Source organism: Lipotes vexillifer, unplaced genomic scaffold, assembly GCF_000442215.2.
Source record: "Lipotes vexillifer unplaced genomic scaffold, Lipotes_vexillifer_v1.1 scaffold308, whole genome shotgun sequence".
Classification (NCBI taxonomy): domain Eukaryota; kingdom Metazoa; phylum Chordata; class Mammalia; order Artiodactyla; family Lipotidae; genus Lipotes; species Lipotes vexillifer.
In genome coordinates, this window is record NW_006792985.1 from 3,470,906 (window position 1) to 3,493,717 (window position 22,812).

The 22,812-nt window shown below is 47.0% G+C and overlaps 1 protein-coding gene across 4 annotated transcripts in view; it reads left to right on the top strand.

The window, feature by feature from the left end:
• STMN4 (stathmin 4) overlaps positions 1 to 15,334 on the top strand; it is a 20,006-nt gene extending 4,672 nt beyond the window's left edge. Inside the window, exons 1-6 of one of the 4 annotated variants that reach the window (XM_007466168.1) lie at positions 8,128 to 8,140; positions 9,284 to 9,379; positions 10,035 to 10,115; positions 10,536 to 10,744; positions 11,560 to 11,751; positions 14,796 to 14,855. In XM_007466168.1, the coding sequence (XP_007466230.1) occupies positions 8,128 to 8,140; positions 9,284 to 9,379; positions 10,035 to 10,115; positions 10,536 to 10,744; positions 11,560 to 11,751; positions 14,796 to 14,855 (651 nt within the window). Of the gene's footprint in view, positions 1 to 8,051; positions 8,141 to 9,283; positions 9,380 to 10,034; positions 10,116 to 10,535; positions 10,745 to 11,559; positions 11,752 to 12,432; positions 12,487 to 14,795 lie in introns of those variants that run through there. The other 3 variants (XM_007466171.1, XM_007466169.1, XM_007466170.1) reach the window with 3 other exon arrangements.
• Positions 15,335 to 22,812: the final 7,478 nt, after the last annotated feature.

The following is a 22,812-nucleotide window of genomic DNA, read 5'->3' on the forward strand; positions in this document are numbered from 1 at the left end:
AAAAGTATGCTAAAACTCTTATCTCATAAAGAAAATTATTAGATACTGTTTTATTCTTCATGTGATGAGATGTACATGCATACCTCATTTTATTGTGCTTCAGAGATATTGCTTTTTTTTTTACACACTGAAGGTCTGTGGCAACCCTGTGTTGTCAGATGATGGATAATTATTATTTAACAATAAAGTATTTTTTAGACATAATGCTATTGCACATTTAATAGACTACTGGATAGTGTAAACATAACTTTTATATGCACCGGGAAACCAAAAAATTCATGTGACTTGTTTTATTGCGACATTCGCTTTGCTGTGGTGGTCTGGAACTGAACCCGCTATGTCTCCAAGGTCTGCCTGTAGACATAAATGATTTTAACTTAAAGATAAAAGCAAGATGTAAAACTTACAAAGCACTGGAGAAGAATGAAAGAACAAAGAAATAAGAGTAATATTGCGAAAGAGAAGGGTCTCGCATTAAGGTAGCTAAATGTTGGGCCAGAAACAAGGCTTTGCTCCTTCTACTTAATCTTGGGAATGACACTGGACCTCTTGGGCCCTCTGGAAAAGGGTGTGAACCGGAAACGCTAAAGATCTCCATGGCTCCTCCCACTATGGGCAGAGAGCTTGACCCCTGGAAATGTTCACAAATCTATTGCTTGTTCTCTGCTGTTGTGAAAATGATTTAATTTACTACACTTGGTAGGTCATGTGTGTGCATTTTAACAGGGACTTTCTGAGGCAATGCCTGACACAAAAGAGAGCTTAATGGTGAGACTGGGCCACCCATGGTTGGGAGGCCGATCTGGCACAGGCAAGACCTTGTGTGTCCTTCAGCCACATGCCCCAGGCAATCATTCATCTTGCTTTACATTTACACTTGGCCTTGTGTCTGAAGAAGTACCATGGAACTTTGACACAAGAAGACTCTGGTTGAAATCCCATCTTTATCATTTTCCACTTATACAACTTTAAGCAAATCAAGTCACCTACCTGAATTGATCATCTGTAAAATGGGTATATTAGTATCTGTTTGATAGGAGTTGGAGAGAATGAAATGATAAAAATATATATGCCCAGATTACAACTATGTAAAAATAATAGACATAAAAAGAAAACTAGAAGGAAATGCCAATACCAAAAAGCAGTAAGATGACAGGGATCTGTTTCCTTTTCTCTGTCACATAGATGTTCTGAAATATGATATTAATATGTTTGTAATTAAAACATTATAGATAAAAGGAATAGATGCATATATATATATATATATATATATATATATGCACTTGAAAGTGCCTGGTAAACTGTAAAGCACTACAAAATATTCCTGTTGTGACCAGGAGTTAGATTACAGACACGTGTTCTATATGTTGATACTTTCAAGTGCTTTGACCCCAGGACCTCACACAGAGGTGGGTTCCAATCCCTTGCACTCCATCCAGCAACCCTGCACATGCCCTTGACTTTTACTTCAAATATATTGACTCTTCTGCATCTATTGAATGGAAAATAAAATTAGCCCAGAAAGTGCCATCACTGTGGATTATTTGGGGTTGTCCATTTTGCAGACTTAATTTTCTTCCTCTGGCTTGCCTACAATTAGGAGGGGCTCCTCACACTTAGGCCACCAGAGCTCTGCATTTGCCAACAGGTGACACCTCCTTATTTCCTGGAAACACCATTTCTAGGAAACGAAGCTGCATTTCTCAGCGTGTTAGGGACTGTCTGGGGCTCCCACCATTTCTTCCCTTTGAAGCCTCGGAAGCAAACCTAACGGCGGGGGCGCGGAGCGGGGCAGTGATCAGACAAGCACCAGTTCCCCAAAGTCAGTTAATGCCAAATGACGGTCAACCCTCAGTATCTGAAGGTTCCACATCCACGGACATGGAGGGCTGACTGTACCATGCCTGGGACTTGAGCATCCATGGATTCTGGTATCCGTGGGGGTCCTGGAACAGATCCCACGTGGATCCGGAGGCATGACTATATTCTGCTTTGCCCAGTGTCCGTCTGTGAATCTCAACAGTCCCTTCTTGGCCTGTGCTCTAAAATCTACTCTTTCTCCCTGTAGAACATGGTCCTTGTTACTGCCAGAGAATTGCCAAAGGCTAGCAGAAACTTCCAGAGCCTCCAAATTCCCACCCAGGGGACCCATTTCATTCTTTCATTATTGAAAACCCCTGTGGTTATTTTAGGAACTAGCTGAGGGCTTGGCACAGAATTAAATACTTAATAAATATTGTGGAAGGAATGAAAACCACAATCATGAAAAAATAATTTATCTCCTTTTCTTTTTAAAAACCCAAAGAAGACATAAGGCTGCCAATCAGCACGAAATAACCAGGTTACTATATGGACATGATATGTATGGATATGATTCTATGACATTTAAGTAGCTCGTGCAGCTTATTTCCGGTGAATATTATAATTTCAACAGGACTTTTAAAAAGACTGATAATTGGCATAACCTAAAGAGCCAGCTTCCTGTCTGCTTGTGGCTAAAGCACGTGGGTCAGAACTCAGCGCTTCCACGGCCTGATTCCGTACCAGAGTTCTTTTACTGTCTCTGAACACTCTTGCCAAGGTCCACTCTATTCAAACCATTTAGATGTGCATTAGCTTATTTTCTCTCAAAAACAGTCCACATGAGATGTGACACATCCTGATGGCATTATCTGGGCAGTGTTTGCAGTGACAAATAAAACGCTTGCTCACTTGGGTCGTGTTGGCGGTCAGAGATGCCTCCGGAGACCAGGCGTGCACACAGTAAAAGGCCATGTGTCATCTGAGAGCTGGATGCTCGTCTCTGTCCACCACTGGCCACAAGAAGTGATAGCTATCATTGTGGAGATGATCCTCGGCATCACCATTTCCTCTCTTCCATTTTATTCCAAAGATGTCAGTGGCTTCCTACTGAATAGAAGATAAAGTACACATGCCCAGCACACAGTCAAGTTCCAGAGCCATTGCAAAGTTAGAGGCAAGGCAGAATCTATTATAAATTGCATCATAACCCCATCACATTCCTACCTTTGCCACCTGAAGCTTGAGTCCTCTCACCACTGACTAGGCTGGATCAATAACTGACAGCACAGGGGCTGGGCCGCCCAGAGAGGCCCTGCTTCTCGACCAACAAGTCTGCACCCATCAGAAATGCGTGGGAGTGAGCCCTGGGCGGGGCTCGGGAAGCCACCGTCCTGAGCTCAGGCTCTGGTTCTGTGGTTATCGGCTGAGTGACCTGGATGCATCCACCTTCAGTTGGGGGCCCCTTTTTTGATCTTTGCTATTGCTGGATTCAGTCAGTGTCCTGGTCTTCCTTAGGAGCAACCCAAGGCCTGGGATTGGCCTCTGCCTTAATAGAAAACTCACAAGGAGCCTCTGGGAGGGCCTGAGGTTTGGCTCAGGAGGGCTTTTACCTGATGATGCTCTGATATCTGATGTGTTGGATAGAATCTCCCACTGATGGGTCTGTCCTCATGGCCTCCCGCCTACTCTAGCCTTTATTGTCTATTAATCTTCACCTGCCTCCCTGAATTCCTGGCATTCTGTCCTCTCTGACCTTGGCAATAACACGTGTTCTTGCCGTTCTCTGGCAGTCCCCGGAGTCCTCAGGCAGTCAGGCTGAGTGCCGGGGAGTGGGGTGTGACTGGTCCCATCCAATGTTGATGCCACAGGTTAATTACAGATAAAGTCAGGGTCTCTGCTGTGGCTGTCACCACCCAGGGACTCAGGATTCCTTTGCATTGCTGGGCCTTCCAGGAGAGTCTTGCCCTCCTCCTATCCCGTTATAGCCTTTCTCAGAATGTTCTTCTGGGTCTTGAGTGCAATAGAAATGATGTGACTATTGGCATGAGAAATTATCAGGGCACCTGTACCCACAGGTACACATACACAGATTATTTTGAGGAACAAATCAGACCACGTGTAAACACTGGGAGCTGAGATGCAATGAACGAATCATGGATTTGAACCCTGGCTCTGTCACTTACTGAGTGTATTAGTTTCCTGCGGCCACTGTAACAAATTATCACAAACTTAAAGGCTTAAATCAACAACAAATCCTTCTCTCGAAGTTCTGGTGTCCAGAAGTCCAAAAATGAAGGTGTCAGCAGGGCCTCACTCCCCCAGAAACTCTAGGGGAGGGTCCTTCCTGCTTCTGCCAGCTTCCAGTGTTCCAGGCATTCCTTGGCTCGTGGCAGCTTCACTCCAACCTCTGTCTCCATGTTTACATGGTCTTCTTCTCTCTGTGTATCTCTCCCCTGCATGTTTCTTTTTTTTTTTTCTTTTTGCAGTACGCGGGCCTCTCACTGTTGTGGCCTCTCCCGCTGCGGGGCACAGGCTCCGGACGCGCAGGCCCAGCGCCCATGGCTCACGGGCCCAGCCGCTCCGTGGCACGTGGGATCTCCCCGGACCAGGTCACGAACCCGTGTCCCCTGCATCGGCAGGCGGACTCTCAACCACTGCGCCACCAGGGAAGCCCCTCCCCTGCATGTTTCTTAGAAGGACACTTGTCATTGGATTTAGGTGCCACCCAGATAATACAGAATGATCTCGTCTTGAGATCCTTAACTTACTTAAATCTGCAAAGACCCTTTCCAAAGAAAGTCACATTCCCAAATTGCAGGGATTAGGATGTGGACATTACCTTACTGGGGGACACCATTCAACCCATTACACTGAGTGACCCTGGAAATGCCACTTAGCCTCTCTGAGCCACAATTCGCACCTGTATAAAACAGGGATAGTAATTCCTACATCACAAGGTCACGATGAAAAAGTGAAATCATTTGTCACATAGTAGATGCTCTATAAATACACATGCTTAATGATGCAGATTCCAGCCCTGTGAAGCTGAGAGATCTCAATCGCAAATCCCTTGGCCATGCATACCTCTGCTCATCTTTTTTTTTTTTAATTTATTTAACCTTATCTTTTGGTCACACTGCACGGCCTGTGAGATCTTAGTTCGCCAACCAGCTGTCAAATCAATGCCCCCTGCGTTGGAAGCGTGGAGTCTTAACCACTGGACCGCCAGGGAAGTCCCCTCTGCCCATCTTTAGGATGTCTCCTCTTCCCTGCCCCATCTTCCTTCTCTGTCTCTCTGACCTGTGTTCTCTACTGGATTCCTCCTACACCTAAAACTCCTAGCATAACATCTTCCATTGACGTGTAGAGAGCACTTAATACATATTTTTCATTCAATCATATCCTGAGGCTAGACTGTTTTTCCCCGAGTCCCCAGGACCATGGAGGAGACAGCAGTTAGCATCCAGTCCTTCCACTGGCCACAAGAGAAGAGCTTATAAGTCAGAAGAACTGGATCCTACAGCCAGCTCTACACCAGCTAGCTGTGTGACCTTAGCTAAGAGTCTTAACATCTCTGAGCCCCAGGTTCTTTATGAAAAGCAAAGCTGATGATGCCTGTCTTAACAGCCCAGACCAGCCTCCTGCAAACATCAACTGGGATAATGTAGGTGACCAGAACTGTAATCAGTAAAGTGCTCCATGAGTGTAGGGTCTTAATTATCATTTCCAGCTCAAGCCAAAGGGTGAGGTCTCTGACTCCTGGTACCCACGCCTACAGAAAAAGCCCAGCTCAGTCCCCTGCTTTCTCAGGGTGCCTTCTCTGCCTCCTCTTTCCTATTTGGACCCCCACTTCTGATTCATTATCCAGGTTAAGGTCCAAGGCCGTGCCCTCTCCTGGCAACGGCTCACTCCCTCTGCCAGTCACCCCATCAATCAGCCTGGACATGAATGGGAGATGGTGTGGAACAGAGCTCATGACCAGGACTGTCATATCCAGGCACTTAGCCCACATCCCTGTTTGGGGACTCGCTGGTACTGCCAGGATCAACTTGACTCTGAGGAGAGAGGGCCCATTGTGCTGCATCGGGAGGGGCACGACAGGGGCCTCTGGCTCCAAAGCACAAGGAGAACACAGAGATGCTGCAGGGAACAGAGCCCTTCAAGGCCAGCTGACCTGGTTTCAAATCTCTGCACTTTCACTTTTTAGCTGCGTGACCCTGAGCGAGCCACACAAACCCTCTGTGCCTCCGTTTCCTCACCTGCAAATGGGGACCACAGTCCTTACCCGCAGGGCTGGTGAGGCCTCGGAAGCAGGTGTGTGGTACCCGGTAGTGATCTTGTTGTAAAAAGCAGGGGGAAAGGAACTAATATTTATGAAACGTTCCCTCTTGCTGGACGCTTTTCTCGTTTAATTTGTACAACTCTGTGCAGAATTAAGATGAGCCGAGCAAGGTTAGACATGTGAAGTAACCAGTAACATCTACGAGAGAGATGAAGTCTGTCTGACGCCACACTGGCCCAGCCCTGCAGCCAGAACTGAGCCTGCTGACCCCATCCGCTCCCCTGCCCATCCCCAGCCAGGACAGACCCTGGTCCCCAGAGGGAAAACACCTCAGTAAGCAGGGAAAGGGCTTCTCAGTTGGTCTCGGAGTCCCTCTGGCTCATGGAGCGGCAGACAGGGAAGCTGTGGGCTCGTGCCACCCTCTGTGGGCACAGCAACCACTGAGAGTGGCTGTGTTTGTCAGGGTTCTCCAGATAAACAGATCAATAGGATACACATAGAAAGAGATTTATTATGAAGGATTGGCTCATGCAATTATGGAGGCTGAGAAGTCTCACGATCAGAGCTGGCTGCAAGCTGGAGGCCCAGGAAGGCCAGTGGTGTAAATCTAGTCCAAGTCTGAAGGCCAGAGGGCCAGGAGCTCCCATGCCTGAGGTCAGGAGAAGACAGACGCCCCAGCTCAAGCAGACAGGGAAAATTCTCCCTTTCTCCGCCTTTTTGTTCTACTCCCTCAATGGATTGGGTGATGCCCACCCACATTGGGGAGGATCATCTTCTTTACTCAGTCTGTCACGCAAACGCTCGTCTCTTCCAGAGACAACCTCACAGACACACCCAAGGATGATGCTGACCAGCTATCTGGGCATCTCTCAGCCCAGTCGAGTTGACACAAAAATTAACCATCACAGCGGCCAAGGATCAAGTGGTCCCCATGACGGCCACTCGCTGCTGGCTATTTCTCACTCCATCAGATAGTAGCTTTCAGGAGATTCCTGTCACCTCCTGTCCCCCCAGACGCTCCCCAATCTGCTTCCTCCCTGCCTCTCCTGTTTCGCCTCCTTCACGCTTTCTGGTCCGGCATCAACCAGCTTGAGACCCCATAGACACCGGGCTTTCTCAGCCCGACTCTTCACGTGCTGTTCCCCCGGCAGAACGCCCTTCCTGCCATCTCCTGCTTCATTTCGACTCATCATTCAGCAGTTCCAGTGCTGGTAACATCAGGGGGCCCTTCCTAGCTCCCCAGGCCTTGTGCTGAGTCTGTAGCCCTGTCTCTGAGCTCCCACAGTAATCCTGAATGCAGATTTCCATCTCTGCACGAATCACATAATGATTACGTTATTCCTTAGTATTTGTTTATTCTCATACTCCAGGGTTGTCTTAAAGGGAGTCAAGCAGTGCTTAGAACACTGGTTCGGAGCAGGCAGGAGGCAAGAGAGTGAGGGGGAACTGAAGAGGTATCTTGACATCCTCTGTCCAATGTCAGAATGCTCTGGGCAGGAAGGTCCGGGCTGGGTGTAGGGAGGAATTCAGGACACAGAGTTATTTTGCAAATACCTCCCAGGTGATTCTGACTTAGGGTTTGTTTCTCACCTTAACCTTTCCTTCGGACCAGGCCACTGAGCTGCACAGGGAGACAGATCAACATCCATTGATACATTCAGTTTGGGGAAACCCATGTTTGAGTCTCAGGGGGTCTTGCGATTGGGAAACCAATTATGAAATGATAAACTTCTCAATTATGAAATTTTCCAAGTTCAGTGCTTGGAAACTGAACTTGACTGAGTGACGTGGAAGAGGGAAACTGAACTTGACTGAGTGACGTGGAAGAGGGGGGTCGGTGTTTGGGGAAGGGAGAGTCAGCCTGGAGGTGGGGGCAGATGACGTACCTCCTGGGATTTCCTCCCCAGTTGTGTAAAGACCTTCCTTATGCAAATAACCTGTCAGCTAAAATGATCTGCTTTTCGGATTTGTGACAGTGTCCTGAGCTGGTGGCAGACCTACCCTGACTTTCACTAGGACTCACCTCTCACATTCCAGAAAACATGACCCTCGCGGGTAGGTACAAAAACCGTTTACGTAATGGGGCACTACACCATAGGGTATTTCTGTACATGCATAGATGTACTTACATGTGCATAGAAAAGACAAAAGGCTGACAGGAAATACACCTAAGGGTTAAAAGAGGTTATCTTTGGATGAGGGGTGGGATCACAGTTGAGCTCTGCTTCCTTTTACTCATTTGCACTTGTTTTTAAAAAAGTCTTTACGATGCCCATGTATTATTTTTGCAGTTAATTCTGTTTTCAATTTGTAAAAGGAAATGAGGGGGGAGTTCAGGGCAGTAGGGATGGGGGAGGGGCCCAGAGGAGGTGGGCTGGACTGGACCCAACATATCAACTCTAGAGAATTCCCTGGTGATCCGGTGGTTAAGACTCGGCGCTTGCACTGCTGAGGGCCTGGGTTCGATCCCTAGCCAGGAAACTAAGATCCCACAAGCTGTGCGACGTGGCAAAAAAAAAAAACCCAACAGTTATCAGCTCTAACTCGTGACCTCGCAGTTTCCAAATCCTCCCCAAACACTGAGAGACCAAATGGGGGTGGGGGGGACCCCTCCAGCCCTCATGGAAACCAGCCCCACTGGCTTTGACCACTACACTGGGATGGTCAGGGAAAGCTCACAGCCTGACCTTGTCACCCAGGGAGAGGCAGGACCACAGCGATGGTAGTAGCCTTCTTTACCTTCAGGGAAGCACTGCCAAGTACTTTGAGAATGGAGTGTGGGTTTCCTCCGTCCTGGAGCAAAAGGAACAGAATATCCTGGGCACGTACGGGGACATAGAAATTGAGGTCCAGGGTGCCGGCGGTGGCGAGGGCACTGGTGCTTGGGGTCCATACCTGCAGGCATTTTGCATTCAGTACCACAAAGGGAGATGATGTGCTGGAGAGAAGATGGGGGCCTCTGGGTGCCCTGGAAGGCGCAGGTAGACGGAAGTGGGTCCAAATCACACGCAGGGATCCTGAACAGAGCTGCTCAGGGCAAAAGGGGCTGGGTCTCCAACCAAGGGGTGGATTTGGGTGGTTTGGGTGCCTCTGTAACGCTCGGTGACCCCCGCTGCTCAGGCACCCACACTTGCATGAGTGCTGGCTTCTGAGCCTAGGAAGAGGGTCGCCCTCTTCACCTGTTGCGTGTTTCCACAGCCTACAAAGAGAAGATGAAGGAACTCCCGCTGGTGTCCTTGTTCTGCTCCTGTTTCCTGGCGGACCCCCTGAATAAGTCATCCTATAAATATGAAGGTACGTGAGGGTCACAGTCGGAAGAGTAAAGACGGAAGCTTCCTGTAGCTTGCATCCAGGAGGCCAGCACCTCCACCGCAGTTTCCTGAAAATCTCCCCCCCTACATCGCATTCTCTTTCCCAGAGCCAGTAAAATCACCACAGCTGATTCTGAGGGGCTAAGTCCCACGCGAAGGTGGGCATGGGGCTGCGGCCTGGGGGACCAGACAGCAGCTGGGGGTCTGAGTCAGACCCTCTGCAGAGTGCCCTCGATCTCAGCTTTTGTTCATGCGCCGTGGAGGACGCAGAGGCCGAGTAGACAGGGGGTCTGCCCTCGGGGTCACTTAGCCTAGAAGGGGGACAGTCATGGTGTAAATGAGCCGCCCACAGCTCTCCTCAGTGAAGGGTCGAGAATGCTCTGAGCAGGTCCAGATGCGGCAAGGGACTTCCGCTCTTCAGCCACCCAAGGAGGCTCTGGGATCGCTATGCCACCTGAGCCCTGTGACAGGTCCCAGGACACTGGCAGGGAGCACTGGATGGCCACGTCCTGATTGGAGGTGGTGATCAGGGCATAGGTCACCTCTAGCTTCCTGGGGCTTCAAAGGAAAGGATGGGTTTGGTCTGGAAATGACAGGTGGGAGTGCTTGGGTCACCTGAGATTGTTTTTTCTGTTTAGGTTGGTGTGGGAGAGAGTGTAGGAGAAAAGATGAAAGCCAGCGGAGAGACAGTACTGACTGGAGAGAAAGAAGAGAGCAGGGTAGGACGGGGCAAGGGGAGAGGTGTCGGAAGGCTGAGCCATCGGATCGGTAGCGGGGCGAGGAGTGGATGGGAGGTGGGTGGTAAGTAAACGCCTCAGCGTGTGCCAATATAAGCAAGAGCTCAGCCACCGGAGGAACCTTGTCAGAAGCAGAAGCAAAGCCAGTTGCCATTATTAGAAATCCCTTATCCTGGGGCCCCTGCTCGCAGAGTCTGAGACCTTCCTGTGGCTACCAACTCCTTCAGCCCCATCAGAGCCCAGCGATGTTTGGTGCCATGTTTAGGACAGACCCAGAACCCTGGTCATTGGTCTGCCTTGGGGACCCCAGACCTCCCATGTATGTGTGCATGTGTGCATGCTTTAGGGGGGGGCCCCATATGGTCTTCAGGGGGTGAGCAGCCCCTTTTCTGCTCTCTGCAGCAGACACGGTGGACCTGAACTGGTGTGTAATTTCCGACATGGAAGTCATCGAGCTGAACAAATGCACCTCTGGCCAGTCCTTTGAAGTCATCCTGAAGCCACCCTCCTTTGATGGGGTGCCCGAGTTCAATGCCTCCCTCCCCCGGAGGCGAGACCCATCGCTGGAAGAAATCCAGAAGAAACTGGAAGCTGCTGAGGAGCGAAGGAAGGTCGGTGCTGTCCCTTTTTCCCCTCTGTCTGAGCATGAGGGGGAAGATGCTGAGGAAGACAGGCGGTGGCTCTGAGCTGGGGGTCAGGTCACCATCAACCTATAGATATTTAGGCAGCTCTTCCAGGTACCGGGCAGAGAATGAGACACCACTGAGGGAAACAAAGAAGTAAAAGCCCCGGGTCTCTAGGAGTTTGGTTAGGGGGATAAGTCACTGAATTACATAACTCCCAGAGGTGACCTTATCGTGACAAGGGAAGACATTGACCAACACTAAGGATTTAGGGAAAGGCTAGACAATTAAGGAAAGGGGTCCTTAACTGGGGTAGGGGAAAGAAGGTCATGGCATGGTGTACCTTCACCCCTTGGTGTGCCTTCCTTGCTTTCTATGGATTCTTATGGCCCAACTCTTATGCCATTTCTGCGTAAGCTTTCCTTCATATCTGAAGCTGAAAATTATCACCCTTGAATTCCTATAGCACTCCTTTTCTATCTCTCAAGGCATATGTCACATGCTAGCCTGGGTTAGAGTTATTTATACATTCTTGTCTCTAGTAGACTTTTTTCTTTCCCAAGTTGCTGGAATAGTGCCTGGTACTTAGTATCTGGTCACTCCACATTTGTGAACGAATGAAAAAGAGGACCGAGGGTCCAGTGGGAGACTCCAGGAAGTGTCCTTGCTTCCTGCCAATGGGCCAGGCAACCAGGCTCAGGGAGGCGTGTGTTCTGAGTGTGGAGCTCTTAAGTCATGATGCTAAAAACACACCCTGGCATGCTCACCTTCAAGGGCCTCTTTCTCCCCCCATGCTCCACTAGTACCAGGAAGCTGAGCTTCTGAAGCACCTGGCAGAGAAGCGAGAACATGAGCGGGAGGTGATCCAAAAAGCCATTGAGGAAAACAACAACTTCATCAAGATGGCAAAGGAAAAACTGGCTCAGAAGATGGAGTCCAACAAGGAGAACCGGGAGGCCCACCTTGCCGCCATGTTGGAACGGCTGCAAGAGAAGGTAAGCGGTCTTGGATCAGAGAGGAGACTCTTGGGACCTGTTCCTCCTTCCACGGCAAGTATAATGGACACGCAGACCATTTCAGGGAGCAGGCAGCCTCAGGCAAGAATTCTGTTAGGGTGGATCCTTAGAGAGTTCCAAGGGATGATTGGGGAAGTCACAGGCAAGAAAAATGAACTGAGCTTTGGAGTTCCTTGGGTGACATGCTGCCCAGCTACACAACTGAAATTTCTTATTGTCTGAGGGAGATCAGACCTCTTATCTTCTAGAGAAAGCCTGCCTAATGCAGGGGAGTAGGGATGAACAAGCAGTTATACATTCCTGGCTTCATCCTTGAATGGACCGATTTGACTTAATGAAAGATGCTGACTTGAGCTCTTGGCTCTAAGCCAAGGGCATGATGAGCTGAGTTGCCCACTGAGCAGGAAACACAATCCTCTCCAAATCTCTTGATATGGACCGAGTGAGTCACTGGTCTTTCCAATATTCTGCCTTTCGTCAATAAACCAAATGGTGTCACCTGAATATGAGAAACGTGAGAGACTGGGGTTGGTCCCACGTGTCAGTGGAATAACAGCCCGTTCTGCTGAGAACATGCTGGCCTCATTTCCTGAGTCCCAAGGCTGCCCCAGTTTCTCCTGCGGCTCCTGGGAGAGCTCCAGCTCTGTGTTTTATTTCCAGGCGCCGCCTGCTGCGCGGTGACTCCCGGGACCCGATCGGTGGCCTCGTCCCATGGTGAGCTGCGTGGTCCCCGCTCCTTTCTGCCCAACCACCTAGATTCCCAGGCCCTTGGCAAAGCTACTAGAAAGATCTGGTTTCTTCACAGGGGATCTGGATGTTGTGTAGGCCCTGCAGCTGGCCAGCATGTGGCAGGTCCTCTGCTCTCTTTCTCCATCCTTCTAGGGGCAGCAAGGCCTCCATCAAGTATCACATGGGAGGGAAGTGTTCCAGGTCTGATTTCAGGCTTCCCCAGTTATTGAGGGATGGGTAGGAGCAAACTCTTGCAGGAAAAAAAAAAATTAGGGATTGGGATAGGATGGGGCATGGGTTCTTAGGCTAAACCCAAGGGAAATATTGAGGCTAGAGCCATGATATGGCATTTGAAAAACTGCAAAACACTATTATTTCATCATACCCCTATCCTCACAATGAGGTAAGCAGGATGGGTGTTATCCTTATTTTACTGATGAGGAAACCATGTTAGAGAAGGTCAAATGACTTGTCCAGGGTCACACAGCCACTAAGCAGTGGAGCTGGGACTACAGCCCAGTTCTTTGGATATGAGGCCAGGTGGCTCTTTTTTTCTTTCTTTCTTTCTTTTTTTTAAAAATTTGGCCATGCCATGTGGCATGTGGGATCTTAGTTCCCCGGCCAGGTGTCAAACCCACGGTCCCTGCATTGGAAGCACGGAATCTTAACCACTGGACCACCAGGGAAGTCCCAGGTGGCTCTTTCAATGCTTGTTTCAGGGAGACCAGCCCACAATCATCCTGCCGGCCTTTTGGCAGACAGGGAGCCACTGGAGGCCAAGGAAAGGGAGTCCAGAAACCTAGGGTTCTGTTCAGTGAGCTCACTTGGGAATAGAAGTAGATTCTGAGCTGGAGAGATTGGGAAGGTCCACAGTCTGGAGGAAGCTCTTTGGAAGTGAGATAAGCCTTAGAGAAGCAAGATGTCAGAGCAGACATCTGCGTGAGCATCACTCCTCTGGAATTTTGACCACTCTTCACCTTTGCCCAACAATGAAGACAGGAGGTGGGATGAGAGACAGGTGTGTGCTCTGCCCCAGGCCAGGGACACCTATAACGATGTCTCTTTGTCAGTACTTGTGTGAATCACTGGCCATCCGCACCAGGCTCACTTGGTGTAAAGTTGAAAGCTACAGATACCTGGACCCTACTCCAGACCTACCAATCCCGGCTCTCTAGGGATGGTGCCTGAGGACCTCAGTTTAACAAGCTTCTCAGGTCATGCTGACGAACAGCAAGGTTGAGAACCACTGCTAGACGTACCACTCCCCACATTTTCCCCAGGGACGTGGAAAGTTCTAGGGCCTCTCCAGGGACAGATCTGTAGTTTAAGGTACATCCTGGGACCCTGGGCTGCCTCAGTGGGTCTCCCCCAGGCTGATCCATACCTGGATGTGATGATATCTGGGTGGATGCCAGGCTCTGGCAGAGAGAGGATTTATTGAGCACCTACCATGCACAAGGTGCCATATGAGGAACTGAGAGATACAAAGAGGAAAAGGCGTGCTCCCTGCCCACAAGGAGGACCCAGATGTCTTCACCATGAGCAGGGATGTAAGGTAGACCGAGATAAGCCCTAGAAGTGAACACTAAAATCACAGAATTCTAGAGGTAAAAGAGCTTCCCATCCATGCCCCTCCCTTTTAATACCACAGAACTGAGCCTGACTGGTGAAGTGAGCTGGTCAAAGACACACAGCTGATGGGCGTTTGAAGTCAGATCCTATCATTTGGTTTGATGATGCTGGCACACAAAAGAGGATTCTTTTACCACACTTACAAAAAAAAAAGCCACTTTGTGGAGCTGGACATTTCCAGAAGTTCTTTAGTCGATTTATACTTTACAAGCCCTCACCTTTCGTCAGGGGGCTTAAGACAACCCTCACTAAGGAGATGGACAGGAAACACAAGGGCAGTCCAGTTGCCTGTGTGCAGGGGCCACCTGCAGTGAGTTCTACCTGCTCTTCTGGCACAAGCTACATGGAGCTACACCTTACATTAAGTCAAGCAGTGTAATCAGTGCAGCCCCCAGACGGCCAGGTAAGGGCGGTGGAGACTGGTGGTCCCTGCCAGGTGGGTTCCCCCCAGGGAGGCTGTGTCTAGTCAACGAGCATCCAGGGGCTCCACCAGCAGGCTCGCTCACCTGCAACCTTCTGCCCCTTCTCAGGACGCCTTTGCAGACCCTGCTCGTCACTTCCTGTGGTGGCCACACTCTTTGCTTTGGCTCTCCTGCCCCTCGGCCTCCCTTTATCCCGGGAAAGCCCGTGTGACCTGTCCTTTTCCCTCCCTTCCTTCCCAGGACAAGCACGCGGAGGAGGTGCGGAAAAACAAGGAGCTGAAGGAGGAGGCCTCCCGGTAAAGCCCAGAGGCAAAGAAGTTTCCAGAACGCCGGACAGCTCCTGCGGCTCCGCAGTTCCCGAGGCAGCCTCGCCCACCGCTGGCTGCTCTCCCAGCACTGGGGTTTGGGGGGAGGGGGGTGGCCAGGGGCGTTTCCTCTGCTTTTGGTGTTTGTACATGTTAAGAATTGACCTGTGAAGCCATCCTGTTTGTTTCAGGGGAACAATGATGGGGTGGGAGAGGGGAGAAAAGGAGCGAGGTTTGGAAAGGGAGATAGAGGAGGACTCGGGGGGCATTTGCTACCCAGCCCAGGGCAAGTCCTCAGCTTTTCTTCACAGTGAGCATCCGGGTACCGCCTCGAGGGAAGTTAAAATCAGGCGGTGGAATTCCGAGTGAAGGGCGGAGTCCTGGGTGGAGCAAGGGCTGCAGGGCGTGGCCAGAGACGCCAGCAGGGGGTGGGGGTGGGGTCCTGCGGCTGGGGGATGTCTGAGTGTGTGTGTGTGTGTGTGTGTGTGTGCGCGCGTGCGCGTGCGTGTGTGTGTTTTAACCATCATCTTTTGATCATCATGACCAATAATGAAACATTTACTCCAAGTCTCCGGTTTTTTATTTCTTGAATTTGTCCTTTGTGTAATTGATAGAATGTTCTTGAATTTGGTTTCTGCCCGTCAGGTGCCAGATGCCCCTTTTATTCCTTAGTTGGACCATCAGAGTATCTGAGGTGCTGGGTGAGGAGGGTTGAAACATGCCAGCCTTCCTTTTACCACCCTGCCCACCGCCCCCCATCCCCCGCTTGTGGGCTGCCCTGTGTTGGACTGAGTGCACTGAACTGGTAAGAAAACAAATCCAATTTTCCTTTGAATGGATTGACATTCTAATGTGGTCCCCAAGATGCAGAGTAAGAAGGAAGTCCTTACTTTAGGGGTGTGGGATGCTAGGTGGTCACAAATAGCGAGCTAGTGAGGAAATAAAACGTTTGTTAGTGGAAAGCAGAGGGGATCATTTCAGATCCAGCTGTCATCCCTTTATCCAGAACGCCAAACCACGGCTGGAAAAGGAGTCTCCCTCCTCCTATCCCTGCAAACAGGAGTGGGGTGGGGGCAGCCTGTGTGAACAGGATCCCAGGGCACCTCTGCCCCTACACTGTAGTTTTGTACAGCTTTGTAAATAAATCGTTTGGTATTGCTATCCCCTCCGCCCCCACTCGTGGCACTGCAATTTAGCTTCATTTTAGAATAGGATAACAGGAGGGATCAGAGATGATGATGATGGTGATGATGATGATGATGATGATGATGATGGTGGTGGTGGCAGCTAACACATAGGCAACATTTACTAGATGCCTGACGATTTTCTGAGTCAGTATATATATATATATACTCACTTAATCCTCACAACAACTCTATTATCCCATTTTGCAGACAAGGCAACTGAGGCTTAGAAAGGTTAAGTAACTTGCCCAAGGCCACACAGGTTGTAAGTGAGAGAACAAAGATGTCAATTCTGGTGTTTTGCTTCCAGAGTCCAAGTTCGTAGCTCCTGCACTGTGCTGCTTCTCAACACTCTCGAACTAGAATATAAGTCTTAGGACAGTGTTCCTCAGACTGCGAGTTGTAACTCATTGGATTGTGAAATCAACTTAGTGTGTGCCACCCAAATTTAATTTTTTAAAAATAGCAACAGAAGAGAATTTAAATGGAAACGGAAATAGAAAATAACATATCAAAGTGATTCCAGGCAGTAATGGAGATATTGTTTTATGGAAATTGTATTTCAATTTTATATTTGTATGTAAGTTCCAGGTCATAAGATGTATTTTTTTTAACTTTTTACTTTATATTGGAGTACAGTTGATTAACAATGTCATGTTAGTTTCAGGTGTACAGCAAAGTGATTCAGTTATACACATACATGTTATCTATTCTTTTTCAAATTCTTTGCTCAATATTATGTAACAACCTAAATGGGAAAAGAAGATGTATTTCTTACTAGAAGTTGCAGTCAAACCTTTGGAAAGTCACTGCCCTAGAATGAATAAGGAGCCCAAAGCTGTAGCCCCAGGGGCTTTGGAAACCTGCTGTGCTTGAGACAGTGAGAGGCTGTGACCATACCATCAAGAACTGTCTGCTTCTGGGGACTTCCCTGGTGGCGCGGTGGTTAAGAATCCGCCCACCAATGCAGGGGACACAGGTTCGAGCCCTGCTGAGGGAAGATCCCACATGCCACAGAGCAACTAAGCCCGTGCGCCACAACTACTGAGCCTGCGCTCTACAGCTGCGAGCCACAACTACTGAGCCCATGTGCCACAACTACTGAAGCCCGTGTGCTTACAGCCCATGCTCTGCAACAAGAGAAGCCACCGCAATGAGAAACATGCACATCGTAACAAAGAGTAGCCCCTGCTCACCACAACTAGAGAAAGCCCACGTGCAGCAACGAACACCCAATGCAGCCAAAAATAAATAAATAAACTAATTAATAAAAAAATTTAAAAAAAAGAACTGTCTGCTTCTGAGTAAAAGGAGACAAGAGTGACCTCAAGGGTCTCTTCCCACAAATTCATCCCACCAGCTTCTTCATCTTTTCATTGGAATACCCGAGGTCAAGAGGAAGGTCCATTCCCACCACCCTCTTTCACCAAACTCCTGCACTTCCCATTCATTCCCTGATAAACCGTGTTGATCCACACGTCCATTGTTTGCACATTTAGGTTCCCTTGCTTAAGTTGCTCTTCCCTGCCTGGATGAATTAATTCCTATGCATTCTTTTAAACTCAGTTTAGATATTAAGTTCCCTGACTCTTCCAATACTTCTGTACCTCTTAGATGTTTTGATTACTGTATGATTATATTTACCTATCTTTCTCAGATGTTAGACTTGAAATTCCTTGAAAACAGAAACTAGTTTTATTAATCTTTGGGTCCCAGGCAATGGTTGCTCCAGCATGTCTGTATGGGATGGGATTAGAGGCAGTAATCTGGCTGAAAGAAAGGCCAGGGTACTTGTCTTGAAGCTTCCTTTGTATTGAATTTGACTGAAGCACTGTATGTAGGACTCAGAAAACACTATCAATTGCACATATCAAGGAATAAAGGTGGTTGATCCAGATTATGCAGGAGACTAAAACCCATCACCAGGACACCCCTGGGTCCCACTAATCTCCAATTCCTGATGCTGAAAACTAAAACTTCCAATTATATGCCCAGCATGGAGCTCACTTCCAAGCATTAAAAAACAATTCTCACATTGAAAAGGTTTACAAAACCTTTCAATGGGGACAACCATGTGGGACATACATGAAACGCCCAAGGCAATTTTTCTTCCAATTTCAATTTGTATCAAAATCCCTGAGAGTTTGTTGAAATATACATTGCTTTGATGTGGGTGTTTGTAAATGAAAATAATTGACCAGGCTTATTGAAATTATTATCTTTTGAGGACGTTGCCTTGGCACTTCCATTTTAACAAGCCATTCTCCAGGTTTTTAGGGAGAGAATCAGGACTACAGCTTGAGGAGTTCTGCACAATTAAAAACTAAACCATTGGCAGCATCTCTGAGGGCGAGAGGAGGGACAGGTTACTGACAACTGGAGGCACTGGAGAAGACTTCATGGCATAGGTGGCACTTAAGCTGAGGTTTAATGAGTGAGCTGACTTTGAGCAGACAGGAAGAGGCAGGCACAGGAGGACAAGCCTTGGGATATAGGTGTGGGAGCCATGAACCTTGGGCAATACAGCTGCAGCCACAGAAGTGAATGAATTCTTCATCCAGGAAGAGTATCTGAAGGAAAGGGCTTTTGGGAGGCTTCTCATGATGTGGCAAGCTGAGAAACTGGTGCCAATAAAGGGCAGAGTAAGGGCATATTTTAAATCCTGAGATTCCCAAACCAGTGGTTTTCAACGGGGTCTGCAATGCCCCCTAGAGGTCATTTTGTAATTGTGTGGCAAGAATTTTGGTTAATATGTGGAGCTGACTCAGCTCTTCCTTTGAGTGGGTGGAGACAAAGTATGTTCACCAAGAGAATGTCCACATCACACTCAGCCTCTGAATGTAAGTGAGAAACTTGCTTATGATGATCCAAGCCCAGAACCTAATTCAGTGTTACATATGAACACAAACTCCCTCCCACTCCACCCCAGTGACTTTTGCAGGAATGTGACTCCTCTGCTGTGCCAGTCTTAGCTCCCTGATCTATCCATTCCTCTGTGCTCTGTCCTTGGCTCCTGAGTCCTATTCCTTTCCATTCACTTTGTCCTTGGACTTGATTCTTTTCTCCTGATCAGCACCTTCTCACAGACAAAAGGCTAATTTGGACCCACTATGACAAAACTTAAAAGCAAGCCTTGAAAGAATCATACTGCTTTCAAGTAAATTATAGGCATGCGAGAACAAAGTCCAAACCGGGTCCAACGATGTAAAATTAAAAATATCTGGCATCTAATAAAAATCTACATACAGGCATACAAAGAAGCACGATAATATTGCATATAATCAGGAGAAAAATCTATGGAAGCAAATATAGAAATGACAGCTATGATGGAATTAATAGACAAAGATTTAAAAACAGCCACTAGAAAAGGGACCCTCTGGCACTGTTGTGGGAATGTAAATTGATACGGTCACTATGGAGAACAGCATGGAGGTCCCTTAAAAAACTAAAAACAGGATTACCAAATGACCCAGCAATCCCACTGCTGGGCACATATCCAGAGAAAACCATAATTCAAAAAGACACATGCATCCCAAAGTTCACTGCAGCACTATTTCCAATAGCCAGGTCATGGAAGCAACCTAAATGTCCATCAACAGACGAATGGATAAAGAAGATGTGGTACATATACACAATGGAATATTACTCAGCCATAAAAAGGAATGAAATTGGGTCATTTGTAGAGACGTGGATGGACCTACAGACTGTCATACAGAGTGAAGTCAGTCAGAAAGAGAAAAACAAATATTGTATATTAACGCATATATGTGGAATCTAGAAAAATGGTAGAGATGAACCAGTTTGCAAGGCAGAAATAGAGACACAGATGTAGAGAACAAACATATGGACACCAAGGGGGGAAAGAGAGGGTGGGATGAATTGGGAGACTGGGATTGACGTATATACACTAATGTGACTAATATGTATAAAGTAGATATAACTAATGAGAACCTGCTGTAGAGCACAGGGAACGCTACTTCACTTCGCTGTACAGTAGAAACTAGCCCGAGAGCTACAACTAAAACAGTGATGACGACAACAAGGAAGATGACAACCACAAAAACAAAGAGATAAAGCTAACGAGCCAAGACTGGAGATAAGGTGTAATATTAAAAAAGTCCAATCCAATCCAAAACAAGATAGGAAAAAAGGAACAAAACGCTGGGACAATTGTTAAACAAACAGCAAATGGTATATTTATATCTAACCATATAGATATTTTTCTTTACTTTTTCTTTTACAGTTTTATTGAGATACAATCAACCTATAGCACTGTATAAGTTTAAGGTGTACAGCCTAATGATTTGACTGACATATATTGTGAAATTACCAGGATAAATTTAGTTAACATTTATCATCTTGTATAGAAACACACACAAAATTGTTTTTTTTTCCCCTAGTGATGAGAACTCATAAGATTTGCTCTCTTAACAACTTTCATGTTGATACCATGTTGATAATTACATTAAACTTAAACGGTCTAAACACTCCAATTACAAAGCATAGAGTGCTAGACACAAGTAACCCAGTTTCAATATAAATACAAAGATAGGTTACAAGTAAAAGGATAAAGGTATATCATGTAAGCACTAATCAAAAGAAAGCTGGAGTGACCGTATTCTTATCAAACTAAGTAAGATTTCAGAATTACTACCAGGCACAAAAAGGGACAATATATAATGATAAAGGAGGCAATTTATCAAGAGAAAACAATTCTAAATATATGTGCATCTAATAACATAGCTTCAGAATACATGGGGCAAAACTTAAAACTGAAAGGAGAAATAGTTGACCAAGTAGAACACTACATCCAACAACAGCAGAGTATACATCCTTTTTTTTTTTTTTTTTTTTTTTCGGTACGCGGGCCTCTCACTGCTGTGGCCTCTCCCATTGCAGAGCACAGGCTCCAGACGCGCAGGCTCAGCGGCCATGGCTCACGGGCCCAGCTGCTCCATGGCATGTGGGATCCTTCCGGACCGGGGCACAAACCCGTGCCCCTGCATCGGCAGGCGGACTCTCAACCACTGTGCCACCAGGGAAGCTCCTACATCCTTTTTCAAGTGCACGTGGAATTCATCAAGATGGACTAAATTCTGGGCAATAAAACAAGTTTCAAAAAGTTCAATAGGGTTTCCCTGGTGGCGCAGTGGTTGGGGGTCCGCCTGACGATGCAGGGGATGCGGGTTCGTGCCCCGGTCCGGGAAGATCCCACATGCCACGGAGCGGCTGGGCTCGTGAGCCATGGCCGCTGAGCCTGTGCGTCCGGAGCCTGTGCTCCGCAACGGGAGAGGCCGCAGCAGTGGGAGGTCCGCGTACAGCAAAAAAAAGTTCAATAGGATGGAAATCATACAAAATAAATTTTCTGACTCTAGGGAATTAAAGCAGAAAATTAGTAACAGAAGGATCTTTGGAAAACTCTAAAATATTTGGGAATTAAACTACACACTCTAAATAACCCATGAGGGAAAGCATAAATCACAAGGAAAATTAGAAATACTTTGAACTAAATGCAAAAAGCACAATATATCACAAATTATGAGATGCAGCTAAAGAAATGCTTAAAGAGAAATTTATAACTTTAAATGCTTATATTAGAAAAGAGGGAAGATCTCAAATCAATAATCTAAGTTTTCACCTTAAGAATTTAGAAAAGCAAGAACAAAATAAACCCAAAGTAGCCAGAAGGAAAGCAAAAAGATAAGAGCAGAAATCAAGGAAATTAGAAACAGAAAGACACAGATGGCCAACAGGCACATGAAAAATGCTCAGTATTGCTAATTATTAGAGAAATGCAGATAAAAACTACAATGAAATATCACCTCATACCTCACACCAGTCAGACTGGCCATCATTAAAAAGTCTACAAACAATAAATGCTGGAGAGGGAGTCGAGAAAAGAGAACCCTCTTACACTGTTGGTGGGAATGTAAATTGGTGCAGCCACTATGGAGAACAGTATGGAGATTCCTTAAAAAACTAAAAATAGAGTTATATGATCCTGCAATCCCACTCCTGGGCATATATCTGGAAAAAACTGTAATTCAAAAGGATACATGCACCCCAATATCATAGCAGTGCTATTTGCAATAGCCAAGACATGGAAGCAACCTAAATGTCCATCGACAGAGGAATGGACAAAGAAGATGTGGTATATATACACAATGGAATATTACTCAGCCAAAGAAAAGAACGTAATAATGCCATTTGCAGCAACGTGGATGGACCTGGAGATTATCATATTAAGTGAAGTTAGTCAGACAGAGAAAGACAAACTTCATATGATATCACTTATATGTGGAATCTAAAAACATGATACAAATGAACTGATTTACAAAACAGAAATAGACTCACAGACATAGAAAACAAACACGGTTATCAGAGGAGAGAGCATGGGGTGCAGGAAGATAAATTGGAAGTTTGGGATTGACATATACACACTACTATACATAAAATATATAAACAACAAGGACCTACTGTATAGCACAGGGGCCTATACTCAGTGTCTTGTAATAACCTATAATGGAAAAGAATCTGAAAAAGAATATATGTATATATATGTATAACTGAATCACTTTGCTGTATATTTGAAAGTAACACAACACTGTAAATTAACTATACTTAAGTACAAAATATTATCATATACAATACTCTCTTCCCTCTTAACACTCCAAAAACAAACAAACAACTCCCCCCCCCCCAAAAAAAAAACCCAAAACAAAACAGAAAGACAATAGCTATTTGTTTCTCTGGGTGAAAATATGAAAA